At 44.0% G+C, this 21,707-nt stretch overlaps 1 protein-coding gene across 1 annotated transcript in view; it reads right to left on the bottom strand.

Annotated features, from left to right (window-relative positions):
- Nucleotides 1–4,096: 4,096 nt before the first annotated feature.
- Nucleotides 4,097–21,707, bottom strand: part of musk (muscle, skeletal, receptor tyrosine kinase) — a 43,098-nt gene continuing 25,487 nt past the window's right edge. The window contains exons 12-17 of the mRNA XM_083793549.1: nucleotides 20,828–20,916; nucleotides 11,726–11,891; nucleotides 10,816–11,020; nucleotides 10,320–10,511; nucleotides 9,074–9,222; nucleotides 4,097–6,017 (exon numbers count right to left, since the gene is read on the bottom strand). Coding sequence (XP_083649675.1) covers nucleotides 5,311–6,017; nucleotides 9,074–9,222; nucleotides 10,320–10,511; nucleotides 10,816–11,020; nucleotides 11,726–11,891; nucleotides 20,828–20,916 — 1,508 coding nt within the window. The 3' untranslated portion in view covers nucleotides 4,097–5,310. The remainder of the gene's footprint in view (nucleotides 6,018–9,073; nucleotides 9,223–10,319; nucleotides 10,512–10,815; nucleotides 11,021–11,725; nucleotides 11,892–20,827; nucleotides 20,917–21,707) is intronic.

Raw genomic sequence — 21,707 nt, forward strand, 5'->3', positions numbered from 1 at the left:
CTCACTTTGCCACTCGATTTGTCACTCGATCTGCCATTCACTTTATTATGCATGTGCATACCCTCTATAGTACAGTATACGGTGTACTGTAGGCCTATATGCAGCGTTGAACATCGCAACAGTGTGTCAGGAGGCATGGTCTTTGTCTGGACCTTTCACATGTCAGAGAACATGACCTCATTTCCACACACACTAGTCTTTACAGTATGACAACTCTATAGCAGCAAACTAAACATGAGGGGCCATGTACAGTACTGTGTACATGTAGTGTGTACAATGTACACACTTCCTATGGCACTCTTTTCCAGCATTCTTTTTTTTTTTTTTTTTTTTTTTTTTGCGGCTTACGCCTTTTATTGATTTTTGAAGGGACAGACAGTAGGCTGACAGGAAACGGGAGAGAGATGGGGGGATGACATGCAGTAAAGGCCGTGTCGGGTCCGGGAGTCGAACCCGCGGCACACTGCGACTGGATCACCAGTCCGGTGCCCAGACCGTTACGCTACGGCCTGGGCCAACACTTCCAGCATTCTTATATGCCATGTATATCAGTTGTCCTACGATAGATATAGTAACATGAGATTTTAACCCATTCTGAACGGGCACCCATTTTGGTGTTGGCATCATATTATGCTTTAGCTATTGAAAAATAGCAGATCTACAAGCTCGTAGCGCGCCACCGAGTGGCGCGCTACGAGCTTGTAGGTCTGCTATTTTTGAAAAATCGAAGAACGACTGACATTTTTTTAATCTGATCTCAGGTCAGAATGGGTTAATAATGAAACTGTCAGGATGTAATAGACATTTTTTTAATCTGATCTCAGGTCAGAATGGGTTAAAACAGCTGCATCAAATCTTTTTTTCTTGTTTTTGTTAACAGAAACAGATACATACTCGGCCTGAATTTTTATTTTGTTTCAGTGCCAGAACGTATTTTTCTTTAATGGACGTGGGTAGCGATTCAGGGACTAGCTGGAGCCAGGGTAACAGATACTTAATACTGGCCAAATGACTGCCAAGACTTTATCAGTTTCACATGATATGAAACTGGTAAAGTTTTGCCAGTCATTTGGCCAGTATATGTATCTGTTAGACTTCATACTATAGTAGGAATATACTACTATAGTATGAAGCCAGTAGTTTTCAAGATGCATGATACATGTATTCGTGGACAACTTGTATTATTTAGTACATTCATTAAGCATTTATGGCCAACTTAATTCACAGATGTAACCAAAAGAACACAAAAAGTATGCAAAAAGAAAGTACAAACACATACGTTTATTGAAATCGTGAAGCAATGTGACAACAAATGATTGTATAGTAGTTAAAATGAAGCCATGAGTAAATTATAACACAGTATTTGTATCACTATGTGTGTATGTGTGCTGATGCAAATTAACAATTAATGTGTGAGGGGGCACAGTGGCACAGTCAGAGCTAGACGGTCCCAGGGTCGATTCGCCATACTAACAATCCGACACACAATAGTTCGACACCCTACCGGCCTACCCCAAAACCTAACCTAACCCTAACCGCACGCGGAAGCCACGGGTGAGTCTTAACCGGCATTGTATGTCGGACTATTGGTATGTCGGACCATGGGCGTAGCTTGAACTTGACGCCAGGGGGTGCGATGCATGCTTTATTTTTTATTATGTTACCGTTTGCTAACATAATTTGCCCTAACCCCTAAAAGATTGTTATTTAGGTAGTACAGCAGCACACACAGTGTGCTGCTGTACTACCTGCTGTACTAATGAACTACCTGCTGTACTAATGAAACCCTGTAGTGCTGTGCACACACACACACACTCACACACAGCACTACGGGGTTTCATTTTTAACTGACGTCAGCACACAGTCCAACTGCTGCGCGTCTTACTCTTAATCATTGACAAAGTGACAAAGATAAAGATGGGAATACTAGAATAAAAAGACCACAGCAAGCTGCTCCACTAGACCACATTACTGTACCAAACATATACAAAATACTGTGCAACACTCTGCCAATCACGCAGTCGAAACAAAAGACTGCATCCTTTAAAACCGAATAGAACCAAGTGTATCTTTGCACCTGTGTATGTGTGAGCAGATGCATAATTATGTACATCTCCAGAATAATATACTGTATGTATTTCATGGCAGGCAAGATATTTATTGTCGTTAGTGCTGGTGGTGTGTATCCATCATCATATCACCTGTTTCCTCAATGTCTAACTTTTTTTTAATCATTATTATTTCACTGTAAACAAAAACAAAAAACACACATTAAAACTCTATCAATGACGTCATAATGAAAACAAAAATAAATCAATAAAAAGCAACAGAAGAATGCCCAAAGGTGGAATATCAACTTTGTTTATACTTTTATAGTTTATACTATACAAAAAACATCAACAGCAATGTTTAAAGTGAATGTGTGCTGTTTTGGAATTGGCAGGAGAGAAGGAACATGTAGGCTAAGTGGTAATTGCGTCAACAAACAAGGTAAAGTATATAAAGGATATAGTCTTTACCACAACAGAAGTCCCTTTCTTCGACACTAACAAAATGATTGTCACTGGCTGGGCAAACTGCCTGTGAAATGTCCAAGCAAGTGTTGTCAGAGTAAGTATTCTGGGCTTTGGAACCGTACACAGAATGTACTGTAGGACTCACATGATGGATAAATGTACAATTGCAAAATACTGGGAATTAAGGGTCAGGATATGTTCAGAGCTTAGAGTTTGTCTCCATTGGAGCATGCTACGATTTAAATGTACACCCATTACCTTTGAGGGTAGAGGTCAAGGTTATACATGGCCTTGTTTAAACCAAACTCAAAAGAGTTCTTGGCAACTTATTTTAACACATTTTGGGCGGAACCCCTTTTGGTGTTAGCATTACGTTATGCTTTAGCTATTGAAAAATAGCAGATCTACAAAGAGATGTAGGTCTGCTATTTTTGAAAAATCGAAGAACGACTTACATAGAAACATAGCTTTTTCAGAAAACTGCCATTTTCAAACAGACTTTTTTAGAATCTGCTCTCAGGTCAAAATGGGTTAATGAGTAACATTTTATTTTAACTAATGTATGGTAGAGTATGTTAAATGTATATTCAGTGATTTCACTCAAAAAACCGTAGGTTTCGTTTTTGGCCTGGGACCCAGCCTTTCGTCCAATCAGGATAGAGAGTCAAAAACTAAACCTAAGGTTTTTTGACCCCCAGGGGTTAACTGGGGACAGGGAGGAACTCCTTATATGGTCAGCACACTCTATAGTAGAGAGGATTATCACAACAAAACAAAAAAATAAGTGATATTTGAATTAAGTGAAATCACTGAATATACCTTTAATACAATTTAGCTAGTACATTGGAGGTGGTCTCCTGTATACCCTGGTGTCGGGTAGGACACCTACTGGTAGACAAGCGGTACTGCCTGAAGCCATAAGCCTATTCAGCCTCCTATAGAATGAGCCGTTGAAATTGGGCTCGGGTCCTGCGCGGGACATAACATTTATGGATTGCAGCTTTAAACTAATTATGCAATGATGGGAAAACTACCGAGGCGCAGACATAGGCTGGATAAGCCTGGATTAGACTTTATAGGAGTTCAAAGAAGCACGAGTGGGAAGTTGCCAACTCACCAGGCCCGTTCGGCAGTTTAATGGCTGCTTTGATCCGTCAAGATGACACGTGCATTCAGTATAATTATGTGACGATGGAGGCCCCAGTGAGTCACTCACAGACCTACTCCAGATTGCACTGTTTGGATTAGCCCAGAAAGACGATACCAAACACTGTGAACTGCCTTCATGTGTGATACTCCTGGCTGCAAAGTCATACCAGCTATAGGGACAATAGTGGAATCCTAAAGTTGGAGTTTTTTTTGCCCCCCCCCCCCCTTAACCCATTCTGACCTGAGATCAGATGTCTTCTACATCCTGACAGTTTTCTGAAAAAGCTATGTTTCTATGTCAGTCGTTCTTCGATTTTTCAAAAATAGCAGACCTACAAGCTCTTAGCGCGCCACTCGGTGGCGCGCTATGAGCTTGTAGATCTGCTATTTTTCAATAGCTAAAGCATAACATAATGGATAATACTAACGGGTTCCCGCCTAAAACATAATCATCAGGTACTATGATTATACTAGGAGGAAGATGTTTTTTTACAGAAAGAGTTAAAATGTTGTGGCCACACCCACAGGTTGATTATAACTTAAGTATACCTGGTTTTCACCTTAGCACCGCCCACCTGAACTTAAGCCTCGCCCACAGCTGTGTGTTGTATGATAATGGGGGAGGGGTTAGGGGAAGGGTTAGGTTTATGATGCCACCAAAATAGTGTATTTTCGATTAGGCCTTCTGACTCAAAAGGCTTTCAGCTTTCAGGAAGAAACCAAAGATACACATATTTGAATACTCTAATCACATCTGGGGGTCTATTAGACTAGAGTAATGTTAACTCCATAGACAGTATACAAAACAGAAAATAGTACAACAATCTTGTTATGTGTGCAGTTCGTCCAATGCCTTCCGATGGGCTGGTTGAGCTAGGTCTGCTAACCAGCAGTACTAAGGGTCCTGGTAGGATTCAGCGGCAGTATATTATGCTTCACTGAGGACTATTAAAGAGTTGAAAACAAATTGCTCGCAGTACTGCACAGGGACGTGCAGAGAGTGTTAGAGGGGCAGGGCCTGGAATCCCGTTACTTTTGGACAAAAATAGAAGAAAATAGCAGATCAGCTATTTCCGGGGCTCAACCCAGCACTCTTTAGCTAGTGGAGAGATGCGGCGTAACGACATGGATTTCTAAACAAATTTGTTCAACGCAAAATACTGTGTTCAGGAGACTTGGGGGTGAATGCTACCGTCCGCCATGGCATGGAAAGGAGGGTCATTTGCATTTCTTTCACCATGTAGTAAATGCTGCATTCGTGGTCTGGAAAGAGCAGTTGTTCTATATAGACGGGTAAAAGGGCAGTGGCTGAAGCCCCCTTTGATGTCTATGTGTGCACATCCCTGGTACTGCATACAGTACTATAGGAAGCCATATAGTGGCTGTTCGCAGGCACGTAGCTGACCATTTGGTTGCCCTATTTGTGCTGCCCCCCATCCTGACGAGAGTGCCGTTTCCTCATGTAGATCAGCGACTTTCACCGTTTGTGAAGTTTCATACACGGCCACTCGTTAGTTATGCGGCGGAGCCGTGGAGAAAATTGTTATTATGAGGGTTGGCTTGGCACTTTTTGGCACATTTTGTTGCCCCCCTCGACGTGCAGCGCGTATTGCGTGTATTACATAGCGACGGCCCTGGCTGTTCGCTAGCAGTCCGGTTCAGCCTCGGGGTCGGGGTTCACACTGAGCGTGTTCTGGTGCATGCGCTCCAGTATTCGGTGTATGCTGCTGAAGCCTGGCCTGTCCGTGGGCACGCTGCTCCAGCAGAGCCTCATGAGGTTGTACAGCTCCAGCGGGCAGTTCTCGGGGCAGCAGAGGATGTGGCCGTCCCGCACGTAGTAGATGACCTCCTCGTGGCCCATGCCGTAGTACGGCTGCATCCCGTGGGAGAAGATCTCCCAGAGCACCACGCCGTACGCCCACACGTCCGACTCGCTGGTGTAGCGGTTGTAGAAGATGGACTCGGGCGGCATCCAGCGGATGGGGATGGCGTCGTTCTCGTTGGCCTTGTAGTAGTCGGCCGAGTAGATGTTCCGGGAGAGGCCGAAGTCGGCGATCTTCACCACCATGTCCTCGCTCACCAGGCAGTTGCGCGTGGCGAGGTCGCGATGCACGAACTTGCGCTCGGACAGGTAGGCCATGCCGGCGGCGACCTGCGCGGAGATGGACAGCTGGTCGGCGCAGGAGAGCAGCCCTGCCTCCAGCTCGGAGGAGAAGCTGCGGCCGGACAGGCTGGCGCGGCTCAGCGTGCGCACCGACTGGTTGGGGGAGCGGCGGCGCAGGAACTCGTTGAGGTCGCCGTGAGCCATGTATTCAAACATCAGGCACATGGGTTTACCTACGGCACACACGCCTGCACGGGGGACGGAAAGGGAATGGATAAAGATTGACGTGATTAGAGATCAGATGCAATTTTATGAACACAACGCATAAGGGATAAGGGTAATGAAACATTTTGCCTTTACAAAAGCACACAGAGATGGACACAAACACACACACACGCAAATACGTATGAATATTTGCGTGAGAACCGCGTCAACATTCACTTTAAGCGAATAATAATAATATTATTCACTAAGGCCTCACTCACACCTAAAAAACACACGTCTTGTGTCTTGTCCGTGTTTAATGGCCGCTCCAATGCATTTCCAATGGAAGTCACATGGTTTCACCAAACATTTTTGTTTGATGGCTGTGTTGTGCCCTCCTCCCCCCCATCAAACAAAAGTGTTTGGTGAAACCATGTGACTTCCATTGGAAATGCATTGGGGCGGCCATTAAATACGGACAAGACAGCCATCTCAATATTGTGACTGAGGCCTAAGTAATAGTATACCTTCCTACTGGGGAAGGAATCTATCCTTTTAAACAAAAGTTCCTGTACAGTCCTGTACAAGGCCGTTGCCCAGAGACAATGCGCACACAAACACACATAAACAATTGAACACACACACACACACACACACACACACACACACACACACACACACACACACACACACACACACACACACACACACACACACACACACACACACACACACACACACACACCGAAATTCATGTTTTGTTTCAGTATGATAAAATGACCTCATTCACTACGCAATGTACCTGTAGGTGAACCATAAATATTCAGCCCCGGCCAGACATACAGTAAACACAAACTCAAACAGCCCTCTGCCGCAGCGGTTTGTTTGAATACCTTAATATATTCTATCGACAAAACAATATTTTGGCAGGCCTTGACGGCGTTGTAATGTCTGAATTTACACTTGGTTGCATGTTGAAAATAGCCGATCTACGATCACGTTGTGAACTTGTAGATCTGCTATTTTCAATGCACAACACCCGAGCGCAACCAAAAATGAAATTACTTGTCTTTTTAGTTGTACTGAAGCACTTCCCCACTAGTCCTTCCCTGATATTTTAGTTTGTTGATGAAATTGTCAATACCATACATTAGTCTTAGTTTTAATTATCATACTGTAGCTTAGTTTTTAAGTTAGGTTTTATTTAGTGGAGAGGAGAGGAGAGGGTGGAGAGGAGAGAGATGTGAGGTGGGGGTAGAGAGGAGAGGAGGGGTGGAGAGGAGAGGAGAGGGAGGAGAGTAGGGGTGGAGAGGAGAGGAGAGGGAGGAGAGTAGGGGTGGAGAGGAGAGGAGAGTAGGGGTGAAGAGGAGAGGAGACGAGAAGAGGAGCAGAGTACAAGTGGAGAGGGGAGGCATGGACGTCACACTGTGTCCTCTGGGTCACATAGAGGGATAGCTCCCCTGAGTCAGCTTGGTTTACTTCACTTGAGGACGTGTGTGTGACGTGTGTGTGTGTGTGTGTGTGTGTGTGTGTGTGTGTGTGTGTGTGTGTGTGTGTGTGTGTGTGTGTGTGTGCGTGCATGCTTGTCCCTGGGGAGGACAGTAATTCAACAGTAGTGGCCTTGGCTAAAGGTTATTATCTAATGGGATCAAGATGTTTTGCATCTAAATATACTGGACGGTGCACACGCACAGTCCGCACACACACTGTGAAGATCATGATGCAAGTGTACATTCTGAGTCTTTTTAGTTGAATGTGTTCCGAGTTATGTTTTTATGTTCTTGCTCTCCGGGCGCCGCCTACGCCTGTGCTCCGCGGCCACGACCCTATACCCCTATGTTCTCAACCCAGCTCCTCCGTGGGTTCCCTTTCCGCGATGCGCTGGCCCGAGAATATATTATACACGGACAGCGGACATTCACTGAGACACACACACTCGGATCGCACTACGACACACACGCATGCATGGCACAGAGAAGCGACAACAACACAGAGCGTGTGATGTCAGATGCGAGCGTGGCGCAGTTACGCAAGATTTGTCCGATGTCTTCCTAGGCGATATTTAAACATTCCATTTGGTATTATTTTGTCCAACAAAGCCTGTTTGAGCCTCTTTTTTTTAAATTGCTTTAGATTTATACCCCCTTATTGCTAGATTTAATAACATCTTATTGTGCATTGGGCCAGATTTGGCGACTTTTTGAATGGCAATCGAAAAATGTGAGATATGACCACAATGTCACGAAATGTCTCATTTTAAAGCCCCACGTCTATAGTTTACACCGAAAAAAGAATGATGATTCTAGCTTGTTCCATCGTTTACTTATAAGCATTTTAGTACACCTTGGTTTGACTTATCACTGAAACCAAGGTCTACTAAAAAGCTTATAAGTAAACGATGGAACAAGCTATAATCATAATTATTTAGTAGTGACTTGGAGCTATAAAATGAGACATTTCGTGACATTGTGGTCATATCTCACATTTTTCGATTGCCATTCAAAAAGTCGCCAAATCTGGCCAATGCTGGCCAATGCCCCATTTCTTAATTCGCCATTTTAATGCAAATCGCAGATCAGCGATCTAAATAAAATACATCACGTTTTACTTTCACTTTCAAAGTAATACCCAGAATTGCCACCAGATGGCGGGAACGTACCATTATGCTGATTTTGGCTAAAGTGTCAAATCTGGCTAAATCACTTCCTGTCAAACGGAGGTAAACAACCGAGGCTAGTTTGACCCCAAGCAGATAGCTTGGCTGTCCGGATTGCTAAGCTAACATTAGCTTTTTCATAACTTAGTCAAATTAAGCTTAAAAACGGCCAGGAACATCCCAAAATATCATTTTTTTGCCGCGAAACACATAGAGACGGCGCGCGTGCACGATAGTGCACAATCGCGCGGGTTTCGGACGGTTTTTGGTAGATTACATAAAAATTAAAAATCCATTATTTTGTTATAATAAGACGTACTGACAGGGCAGTACGTCTATTACGTCAATTACGCCATTGGCCACGAGGGATTTGTTGATTTAACACGCAGATAACGTCATTGGCCACTAGGGGGTTAATAGCCTGGTACTAGACCATATACTGACCTAGGAGGCGTACGATGTTGGGGTGGTCAAACTCAGCCATGAGTGCCGCCTCTCTCTGGAAGTCGTTCTGCATGTCTGCAGAGGCCTCTTCTTTCAGCATCTTCACGGCCACCATGGTGAAGGGCTCCGTGGTCAGCAGGCCTGGAGCACTGCGCGCAACACACACACACACACACACACCCTCAAATGTCTTGTATAGGAAGGAATACATGTAAGTATGTGGACACGCACGCACACACGCAAGCACACACACACACAGTGTGACCATTTGCCTTGGAAGAAGAGTCTGTGCGTGTGTGTGTGCGTGCGTATGTGTGCAATCTTCCCAGGGGTGTCTATATACTGCAACATTCCGGGTAGCAGCATGGGGATTAGCAGCTACTGTAGGCGGAGTGACATGTGGAAGAGGATCATCGTGGATTCACTGTACAGGTGCATACAGTGCTGCCTGTAATACGCTGCACTACATTGTAACACATCATAATACATGGTAATACATGCACTGTGATCTTTATATCCCTCAACAATCTTCCCTTTCTCTTTGTTTTCAATCCAGCGTTGCATCATCAGTCTGGCCTTCTTGTCCTATACCAGCAGCCAATGAACAAAGAAGCTTGGCTAAACCAAAACACCACTGCTGTGACCAGTGTGGAAGACACTCAAAACCCACCAGAGAGTTAGTTCACACTGGAGAGAAACCCTACGAATGCGACCAGTGTGGAAAACAGAAGGGGGAACGCCACTCATTTTCAACATTGAACTATGTCATTATAATATAACTCAGAGTTGTGTGGAAATAATAAAAATGGTATGGTACGAATATGCACGTGCACACTAGAAACGCGTCCCTCGATTCATGAGCCAAGTACACAAATGGCTATACTTTGCAACAGGTTTACTAGTGAGTGCGCAATTGCTTCCTCATTCCTTGCATACAGGGTGAGCAACACAGGGTTTCTGGCTTCGGTATAGTCGCTGCTGCCAGTATCATGTCGGCATGCAACAATGCCTCAGCCACCGTCGAAGAAGAGACAGACACTGTACTACTTGTTCAAAGCAAACGTTTAGTTTCAGACTTTCAGTTCATACTGGAGTAAGATCATACCAGTGTGGGAACAACTTTAAAAGTCCTACACCATGAATTTCTACTTTTCCCATTGTTTTAGTTTTTTGGGCTCGCCTATGTGTGTTCTATCCCCACAAATACCCAGTTTTCATTCATTCCCATTCTCTCTCTCTCTCTCACCGGGCTTGGAACACCCGTCCGAAGGCCCCCTCCCCTATGTCTCGGACATATTGGATGTTGTTGCGAGGGTACTCCAGGGCCAGCAGCTTGGAGTTGAGCAGCAGGGGGACCCTCTGGTACATGGGGTTGGGGTGCAGGCGGTCCAACAGAAGCTCTGAGGGCAGGGTGGTCAGCGTGGGGATCTCCATCGCCCTGCAGGGGATCAATAAGTGTTTATGTGGCATTGGTTGATTACATTTGCATGTCCTGCAGGACCCTTCAAAATGACCGCGGCGCCCCATCTACAGTTTGTGTATGGTTTTTAATTATGAATTAATTATTCCTTCCGCACAACAGAACAATGTGATTCAAGTTAGAAATCTATATAAAATCAATCACATGCTCGTATGCGCAAAAGATAAACGCACCACCAACTAAAACTCAAACCCAAACTCAAGAGTATGGCCGCGAACACACACACACACACACACACACACACACACACACACCACCTCACCTCTTCCTGCTCCTCAAGTGCTTCCGGTGTCTGCGGCAGCCGACGATGATGATGGTGAGGAAGGCGGTGGCGGCAATGACGGAGAGCAGGATGATGATGACGGACATGGAGTAGGCTGGAGACGCGGCCAGCGCCGTGGTGGGGAGGTGGGGGGCCGCCTGGCGGGGGGGGTACCACGACGAGGACGAGGTCTCTGCCTTCACCACTGGAACACACACACACACACACACACACACAGACCCCGTTAAACCATTAAGACCTTCGAACTCATCTGTGTCGCCGTAGCATTTAACCACATCAACTCACGCCAAGAACGTCTTTTCGCGGCTATTTTCTAATGGCGCTCAGTGTCGAGATCGCCTTTTCGCAGCTTTTTTTTTTATATCAATTGATTACGGCGATCAACTGTGTCCTGTACGCGCTCATAACACTGCAGTTCCGGTAAAATAAAAATAAAAAGTAAATGGAAAATACGTCAATTGCGTCAAAACAAGCTTGATTTGCGGCTCATTTCTCTAAACCAGTGGTTTTCAACCCTTTTCATATAAAGGCCCATTTTTTATTCTGCATTTGAGCCACGGACCACCATTTTATGGACATGCAGACCCAAAAAGAATTAAGAATAATGTACACATTTCCATGCTGTATTGATTTTGGAGAGATAGCAGGCAAACAACCAAAATAACAATTATTCTACATTCTCTAATTGTGTATTCTTGTAAATTAGCAGAATTAGCTTTCTCGTACTGCTCTGGTGTGTATTCCAGAGGGAGGCTGACAACGTGACTCAGTAGACTACACTTGTAGATCGGCTATTTTCACTACTGTTTAAGAAGTTTGTTGATTTTCTTAGATTTTTTTATTTGATTTCTTCATGAAATTACATGCGCACGCACACACACAGACATACCCATCTCCTCCCCACACCGAGGCACAGAGCAGTATTCCCAGCGTACGTTGGGGTCGGAGGTGAAGCACCAGGGCTTGTCACTGGTTCCTCCAGGGTTCCTGCAGTGATTCTCTGAGGTCTTCAGCTCTGGAATCACCTCCACGGAGAGCCGATGCTGATGAGGAGACTAGAAGACAAGAGATAGCAATTATTATTATTATTAGCAGCAACATTATTAGCAGTATTGGTATTAGTAATAATAGTAGTAACAGTAGTAGTAGTCATAGTGATAGTAGAATGTATTTAAATAAATACATAAAATATATTTTTTCCCTTTGGAGGACGGGAATCAATCAATCAATCAATCAATCAATCGTCATGTGTCAGTGTTCAGCCAGTAGAGTTCTGATCTACAGTACTGTCTCTCATGTTCACACAGTGGTGGAAAAAGTACAACAAATGTTTACTTAAGTAAAAATATTGCAATATAGAACTACTACGGTATTCAAAACATTTAAAATTAGAAAAAGTACAAAAGTATTGGTATAAAAATGTACCAAAAGTAGAAAGTATAGATCAAGGTACTCTTTATGCAGAATCTCTCTTTAAAGTTTTCAAAGGATTCATCTTTTGAAAATAGCAGATCTACAAGCTAACAATGCGTCGTGAGCTTGTAGAGCGTCTATTTTCAAATGACCAAAAATGTATATGGCTGAAGTGGTTAATGTAGGGTGGTTAATGTAGGGTTTGTAATAATGATCAAAATCTACAAAGTAACTAAATTAATGTAGTTGGAGTAGAAGTTTTGGAAATTGTAAATACTCAAGTAAAGTACAAATACCTCAAAATTGTACTTAAGTACAGTACTTAAGGAAATATACGTAGTTACTTTACACCACTGCGTTCAGACATCAATCCATATAATACCGTTGTCAGCCAACTCAAACAACCGACATCTGGTGTCTCCATGTTTCACACAAAGCCGTGAGAGAGTCCTTCACGGTGTCCCAGACAGTGTGTGGCAGTGTTAAAAGTAAAAGGGCTTTCATTAAAACATTTAGACAGAGTGTAGCAACACCCTCCGTTTGTATTATTACTATGAAACAACATTCTGCTCTCTGTCTACTTATTTTAAGTGATCTTCACTGTGTTCCTTTACCCTGTTTGGCCCCTTTAACTCATGTACTGTATTTGTGGTGGCATGGCATTGTGGAATGTGTTCTTCATTATTGTTGAAAGTCTTGGTCCCTAAATCACCAAAATGGGCTCAACCTCACCTGCATTGAGGTGCTTACTACAATATGGAATGCATTCTATGAAATGTGTTTTAAATCACTTTGACATAATAGAAAAAGTAAACTAAACCTCCGCTCATCCGAAAAAAGAAAAAAAATCTCAGTTGGTGGTGGAGAGCTGAACACTCACTAACTCCATGCAATTTTGCCAGTTCTTTTAAATCACTTTGACATTATATATAAGTTCACAGGACGGCAGTATCCTGAGATCGCAGTTACCCCCTGTTAACCATCAGGGTATTAATGCAGGCATCACATGCATCTTCTTCATGCGCTCAGCGGGTTGACGACGCATCGCATTTGGAATGTCAAGCTTCGCGGCTTCAGTCCCTCTAGCCCTCATAACGTATTTACACATTCAATGCAGCGACCTTTTTGGATATAGGATGCCCAGAGAGGGGTGATGCTCTTGGATTCCCATCAAGGCCTTCTGCAGTGTGTGCTTTATGGACGGTGTCTTTGCAAACACCGGGGTCAGTGGCTTATGCCTAATTTATGCTCTGTGAGGGACACTCCATCTGGCATTGCTGTCAAACAACTGTGTAGCATGCCAAACGAATAGCTGATTTACAAGCACAACACTCTGCAAATGTAGAGCTTGTATGGAGAAAAAGACACTCACCCACTCTTTCACATCTGTAAACCTGTGACAATTAGCCACAGGTGTTTTGTTACAAAAAGGCGCGGGGGGGGGGGGGGGAATCACACCTGTGTGAAGTGAGGGGCACTCTTATCATCATACATCATCTCATTCTGGCCAATCACGATTTGCGTCCTCACTTTTCCGTCTTCCCTTGCTGCCATCACTTTTATCTATTATTTATGTTACTTTGCTCAGCCAATCAAATCATCACTATTGGGTGATCATCAGCCAATTACAAGCCAATGTTTGTGTTTACACAAACCCGGAAAGCTGGGCATAGGAGGGTCTATTTACTTAACCAATTACAGTGCAGAGGGGCGTCGCTCCAAATTTGGTGACATCAGTGTTGTACGCTGTGTTCTACCAGGGAGGGGAGGAGAGGAGGAGGGGGGAAGGGGCGGGCGCATAGATCGGACGGTTGGACCAATAGGATCCAAATTTGAATCCGCCCCTCTAGAGCAGAAATCACACTGGCTGGGGCAGGCTATGTGACGATAAAGTTGAATCTGAATCTGAATACAGAGTTCCAGACCTGCTGTGTCATCATATACACAATTGCACTCTTGCAGGCGGTTCCGGACACCCTAAAATGGAATTGGAGATTAAGCTGTCTAGGGTTCAATTGTATAAGCATCAGCTGTAATAAGCAGGTATGTACACAATGGGTGCTTTGATAGTACACCATAAGTAAGTGTCACAGGTTTGAGCCTGGGACAACAGTCAAATCCTCAGTGTCGAATGTATACGTAACATTTATGACTCTGATGTAACCAAATGGACCCATAAAGGAAGGACGGGTCAAAAAGGCATGGGTCCATTTGGTTGCGTTATACACTCTCAGAGAAATGGATACATTTAACACTGAGGATTTGACTGCGCACTGCACTGCCTGCCAAGTCAAATATGAAACACCTGTTTATGTTATTCAGTTCTCTGGTCGAGATTTAACCTAGAGCTTGCCAGAGCTTTGCAAGGCTTTAGCTGCTCTCGTATGCAGCAATATCCAGGGTGTTAATCACACTCCCAGAGATAAATTGCTGTGCATTGAAGCTGAAATGTGGCTAATGTAATTGTATCACAAGGAGATCACATTTTATATTGATTTTACTATTGTAATTCTTCCTGGTGCCAAACAAGTTGATATACAGTACGGTGTGTATTCCATGTATGGTGGCATGCTGCTAGACAAATAAATACTGTTAGACTATGTATACACATGGTACTCTGAGGGACTTGAGGTGAAAGCACCCATCAAAACATTGTTAACTATTTAAATACAACCGGTGTGTGTGTGTGTGTGTGTGTGTGCGCGTGCGTGCGTGTGTGTGTGTGTGTGTGTGTGTGTGTGTGTGTGTGTGTGTGTGTGTGTGTGTGTGTGTGTGTGTGTGTGTGTGTGTGTGTGTGTGCGTGCGTGCGTGCGTGCGTGCGTGCATGAGTGCATGCAAGGCCAGATGCCATCTGGCTCATGAAAGTGAGGGCTATGATGACTTTGGAACGATATAAAGGCTTCCTAAGTCATACCCTAGCCTTTATGGGGTTTATTAGTGTCCACACGGAGACCTTTGAAAAGCTCTTCTGGGGCTACCTGGCAAAAGGCTCGCATGGTTCCAAGCATCTGTGTCGATGCATGCGCGAGTGTGTGCAATGCTACGTGCTATATAAATGTTGGTCAAATAGATGGCCCTATGCTTTCAACCCAACAGCCAGTGCGTGGTGGAAAAAGTATTCATGTTTTTTTACTTAAGTAAAAGGATCAATACTGCAATGTAGACATACTTTGTTCCAAGTTGGAAAAACACCAACGTATCGGCATAGAAATGTACTTGTAGTACCAAAAGAAAAAGTACACATTGTGCAGAATAAGAGTCTCATTTAAACATTTTCAAATGTATAATCTAGGAGTCTAGGAGTCTGCCGCCGCTATCCTGAGCCTACGCTGCTAATAATCAATAATAATCTAAATCTACAAAGTAACTAGTAACTCAAGTTTTAAATAAATGTAGTGGAGTAAAAGTACAATATTTGGATCTGAGATGTAGTGGAGTAGAAGTCAAAGTATTGGAAATTCTCAAGTAAACTACAAATACCTCAACATTGTACTTAAGTACAGTACTTTCCACCACTGCCAACAGTATTGGCTGGACACGAACTTGGCCTTGTGTTTTGTCAGCTAGGGTATTGGTCCATTATTCTTATGCGTTACACACAAGAATGACCCGAAATACAAGGTCCCATGTGAACACAATTAAAAGCCAGCAGGTTGCAATGGACTATGTCACAATTTCATAGGACTGTGTGTGTGCGTGCATATGACACAGTAATTCTGAAGCTGACATACTGTATGACATGAAGTAAAAACATGTGGCGTTAAAAGACTGAGTGGGTATGTGAATGTGCCTGTTTGTCAATGTATTTAAACACATAACACTCACTGTGCTGCAGCTCTGTGGGGGAGAGACGTATGGTTCTCCTTTTCACGTGGTTCAAGGCTTACTTCACCCCAGGACCACTCATTTAAACAAATGAATACAAACTGACACACGCTGACAAGGTGAATGGTTCAGCTGAATCATGGCAAAATTATTCAATGTAATAGTTTTGTTTTTCTCAAAGTGAAAGATATCTTACGAGAACACCAGTAGTATCTGAAACAGCACTGCTGTGCACAGGACACATGAAGAATTAATCTCAAAAGGGACATAGCCACTGCGTTTGTAAAACAGTGGGGGAGTGTATACACAATACATATTTTTTGTATTTTCCTAGGATCATTTTGACATTTTTATAACATATTTAGATAGGAGACATGTGACTCGAACCCGGGTTCCTCGCAAATCACAAGCAGAGCATGTGGCCGGTGTGCACTAGCTGTCTGCACAGCCAGGCACCCCATGGGCCTTCAGTTCCGACCCTGCAGGACTCATACATGTGGAATAATTTACATTCACAATAAAAACATTGGCCTAGATAGAAACATCTGCAATATGAGGCACGGAGGGGGAGGTGAGTGATGACTTTTGGATCAAGGATTTCTGACCCAAAGAGCCGATCCACACATGCACACACACACACACACACACGCGCGCGTGCGCACGCCGCACCCACACACACACACACACACACACACACACACACACACACACACACACACACAGACTGACTTAATGCGCTATTGAGTGGAGAAAATATTAGGAACACCTGCTCCTCTTCGCAACATTGCCTGCGTTTGAGGAAACCGAGTGAAAGTCAGTCTGTAGATGAGAGGGAAGTGGATTATAGAGGCTTGTTTGATCTGGCCTAAAAATATTTGCTAGTAAAATAGATCTACTTATAGAAATGCTTTTTGTCAGCTTGCAGAGCATGATTTAGTCTATAGTCACGTGGTCTAGTGGCAAGACTTTCCTGATTGGCTGGCCTTCTAAGCCAATGGGACACGGCCAGGGATGCTCCAATCAGGTGTTTTGGGACCGATCCTGATCACCGATTGTTTTTCTCATGATCGGCCGATACCGAAGGAGAGAATTTGAACATTTCCAAATGTATTATTATTATTATTATTATGTATTATTATGTCAAAACCCAAATCTAAACTGTTCCTGTGTGTGGGGAGGAAGGGGAGAATGTTTAGGCCTGTGACTTTTATACCATTTAAATGGTATAAAAGATCGGTTTATACAGAATGGATTGCCGATCACAGATAACAGGTAAATTGCGTCATTTGGAGTGAATATCGAATTGATCGGAGCATCTCTAACCACGGCCAATTTGCCACGGTAAGAAGTGGACACGCATCTGCATTAAATAAATACAAAACGGGGGGAAAGCAGTTGTGTTTTCAACCTTAAAGCACATCTGTGTACCAGTAGTGCCAATTCCTTTTCCAAGCGGATATCGGAAGGAGGGGGAAAAAAGCTTTAGGCCTGCGGAGATCAGAGTGAAAGCGATGCGCATCACACTGGCCTACAACTCCTGACTAACAACAACTCCAGCAGACATCATCATTCTAATAATCATGCTATTGTTAGATTTCCTACCAGGAAATTAAGGCTTATAGTGTGCTATCCTTGAAAGAAAAATCATATCATCTACTGTACCTACAGTGTAAATCATATCATCCACTGTACCTACAGTGCAGTCCAGTGTCGATTTCGTCGACTATAACTACGGCACAAAAATGTTCGGCTACCTTTTTTCACTGACAAAGAATTTATGAAAACGAAATAAAAACGAAGCAATGTGACGCAAAACTAAGACTAAAAATATACTGACAATTAGACTAAAACTTTAGGGAGGGACTAGTGGAGGAGTTATTTTGTGCTCGGGTATTGCACTCTGAAAATAGCAGATCTACAAGATCTACAAGCTCAGCTTGTAGTTTGGCTATTTTCAGCATGCAACCAAGTGTAAAATCAGCCATTACGACACGTCGACACCACCATGTTTTGTTGAGAAAATCAACTGCAGATTTAGTAGACTAAAATCATATGATATTTAGTAGACTAAAACTAAACTAAAACCTTTCAGATAACTAAACTATATGACTACAATTTTATTCAAAAGACTATGACTAAATCAACAATCAAATCACTGGTGCATTCAGAAAACTGCGTGATAGCTTTAATTTGCCTTATAGTTGCATGTCGGCATTCACCGGCCTTCAAAACTGTACTACAGTGTGACTGATCTAGGCCAGGTACAGTACGGTAATGCCTGATTTATTATTGGTTGCGTGCAGTGTTGCACACCGGAAATAATAGATCTACAAGTTCACACTGTGTCATGGTGCGACTCGTTGTGAGCACACGCTCGCACAAACGCACGAGCGCACACACACACACACACACACACACACACACACACACACACACACACACACACACACACACACACACACACACACACACACACACACACACACACACACACACACACACACACACACACACACACACACACACACACACACAGATTATACATCTGGTCAATATCTGCCAGCCCAGCAGAAAAGAGACAGTGATTCATGATTTTAAATGATGGTTGATTGAGACAATGGAAACCATTAAGTTGATAGTGATCCTGGTGTTGGTGATGATGCATGTGTATGTGCATGCGTACATGCATGTGTGTTTGTGTCTGTGTGTACAGTACACGTGTACATAAGTGAGAACAGAAGGACAGACAGACTGTGTGTGTGTGTGTGTGTGTGTGTGTGTGTGTGCATGTGTGCGTGCGCTGGTGATAGAGCTTGTGCAGCATGCGTGTGAAGACTAATTGTTTCCAGAGGCAGGATGTGACACACTGAGCCCCTCCCTCTCTGCTGACCTAGCACACATGCACACGCGTGTGCAAGCACACGCACGCACACACAGCACCCCAAAAGCCCCTTCATGTTTTTTATGGTTCTGCGCCATGAGAGGGTGTGTTGTGCTGAACTCTCACTGCTCTCCTGTGCAATACTGTGTGTGTGTGTGTGCGTGTGCGTGTGTGCGTGCGTGAGTGTGCGTGCGTGCGTGCGTGTGTGTGTGTGCGTGTGTTGGATTATTTAATAGCCACTTGGACGGGAGCCCTTAATGAGATTCAGATACTATGAAAAGAGGCTGCAGAGACTCTCCTCTCTCGTCCTCTATCTCCAGAGAGAGAGAGAGAGAGAGAGAGAGCTCCTGGAACTGGTGTTCTCCACCTTGCAGACCAACCACCTGTCCTCTACAATGGTTCCCAAACTTTTTCATGTCAAGGACCCCCAAATTGAGACTAATCAAAGAAAAAAAGACATGCCAGGGACCCCGATAAGAGAATATTTTTTACTGCTCTAGCAGAAATTCTCAACCCGTTTCATTTAAAGGACCCCCCCCCCCCCCTAATGCATTTAATGGCATTTCTATCTCTGGGACCCCCAATTTAAATTGTTACAGACCCATAAGAGTCCATTTGGTTCCAAACTATCATTTAGCTGGGGACTCCCTGGAAGGACCCCACTTTGGGAACCACTGCTCTACATCAGGGGTTCTCAACATTTTTGGCTGGGGACCCCCGGAAATGCTATGGCCATGTATCGCGACCCACGCCCCGCCCCCCCCCTCCCCACCCCCAATACAAACTGACTGCAAAAATAACCTTAATATTAGAGAAAATATATCATAAATGAATACTGAAACCGCAGATATAATCATTAAGGAAAGTGTATGCATGTACTATGTAAACTCTTCATTTCCATTTTCCAGCCATTCAGAACCACTGCTCTACATCATTGAACTGATGGTGTCCTGCACACATCACTGCTTCCCAAACAGTGGGTTAGGACCCCTTCGTGGCTCACACGGACCAATGCTATATGGTCACAACTTTTACAAACTTTTTCTTTTTACACGAGAAATGTTTAAATAAATGTTTAAGTCAGCCAGCGTCACTCCACTTACTCAAGAAAGCCACACTTTCAGACGCCAAGGAATCCAGAACAGTATCACACCTTTCCTTTCCAAAACGCTTCAAGCTGTTTCCAAATACGTTCTCATGGAATAACCTGTTGAGTCGGACCACAGACAAGCACACCATGCCGCCCAGGCTGCTTCTCACTCTGCAGTCAGTACTCATTCTTGAACTATCAATTTGAATGCCTTTGCTTAATGTTTTGTATAAAGCACATTGAATTACAAATACGGTAAACTTGTCATGCCTACGTATATCTGCAGCATTTTTCTCCTGGACACTCTTTCTGACCTGAATATCACTGGGACAACACTCAGGTTGGTGCTGCTCCAACCTGACTGGCCTTGGAAAAGTTTGCTTTCATCCCCCTATAACTTCTTGACTCCCACCGGCCTCCTCTGGTTCCTCTCCCCTGGCTCTGTCATCCCTACTCACAAGTTATCTTGTCACTGTTATGCTGATGGCACTCAACAGATTTAGATCCTTTCCTCTCTCGGCCACACAGGTTGAAGAGCGCATCACTGCATGCCTGTCTCACTGCCATTGGACGTCTTTCCCTCCACCTCAAGCTGATCACACACAAGACTGAGCTTCTTCCCTGGAAAAGTCCTGCCCTCTGCGGGATCTTTCCATTTACATGGAAAACACACAAACGTTGGCGATCAGGATCCAACGACTTTGCGTAACACTGTGAAATGCACTCTATGTGCAATTGTGTGTGTGGACATTTGCGTACGCACGAACACACCGAGTCAGTACCTGTTGGCTCCATGACTGGCAAGGTATTCCAGAGCTGGTCATGTTCATTCTGCCTTGGTAGAAGCGTCCCCTGTCGTCATAACACGTGGCTGTCGAGACATTTATGGATTAATTACTTACATAAATGTTATTGTATTATAGAGTCATATTAGCCTCGGGGAGCGCAGGCATTTGGTTTTCAAAGAAAAAAATATAGGCATATAGGAGACCGCAGTGGGAGTGAATAACAGTGCAGAGGGGCGTCAACAGTGCAGAGGGGCATCACTCCAAATGTGGTGATGTCAGTGTTCTCCACTGTGTTCTATACTGGTAATCTGCAAGAAAAATGCTTTCCACTAGCTTTATTTTTATTTTTTTATTTTTTTTTAAAGATATTTTTTTGCGGCTTACGCCTTTTATTGATTTTTGAAGGGACAGACAGTAGGCTGACAGGAAACGGGAGAGAGATGGGGGGATGACATGCAGTAAAGGCCGTGTCGGGTCCGGGAGTCGAACCCGCGGCACACTGCGACTGGATTACCAGTCCGGTGCCCAGACCGTTACGCTACGGCCTGGGCCTCCACTAGCTTTCTTCACAAATGTGTTCATAAAGGTGTCTGCTATCACCTATCAATTTGTTCCAATTTGTTTCCCTTGGGAAACATTGTGACAGCTGCTGAAAGTTGGGGTACCATTGCTTTAAGTAGCATGTCAAACTAGGTGGTTTTCTAAATTCTGAATCCATTGCAAGCATTCGTTTTAATAGTTTTTCAAGAAAAACACTCCTTGGGCTAAATTCGGCCATAGACATTTACTTGACCTCATCACATTTGTGATGACGGCCATTTTTTGCCGAAAGGAGTGTTTTTCGTGTGTCACAAAGTTTCCCAAGGGAGTTTGG

Source organism: Protomyctophum parallelum (assembly GCF_964188405.1).
Source record: "Protomyctophum parallelum genome assembly, chromosome: 21".
Lineage (NCBI taxonomy): Eukaryota > Metazoa > Chordata > Actinopteri > Myctophiformes > Myctophidae > Protomyctophum > Protomyctophum parallelum.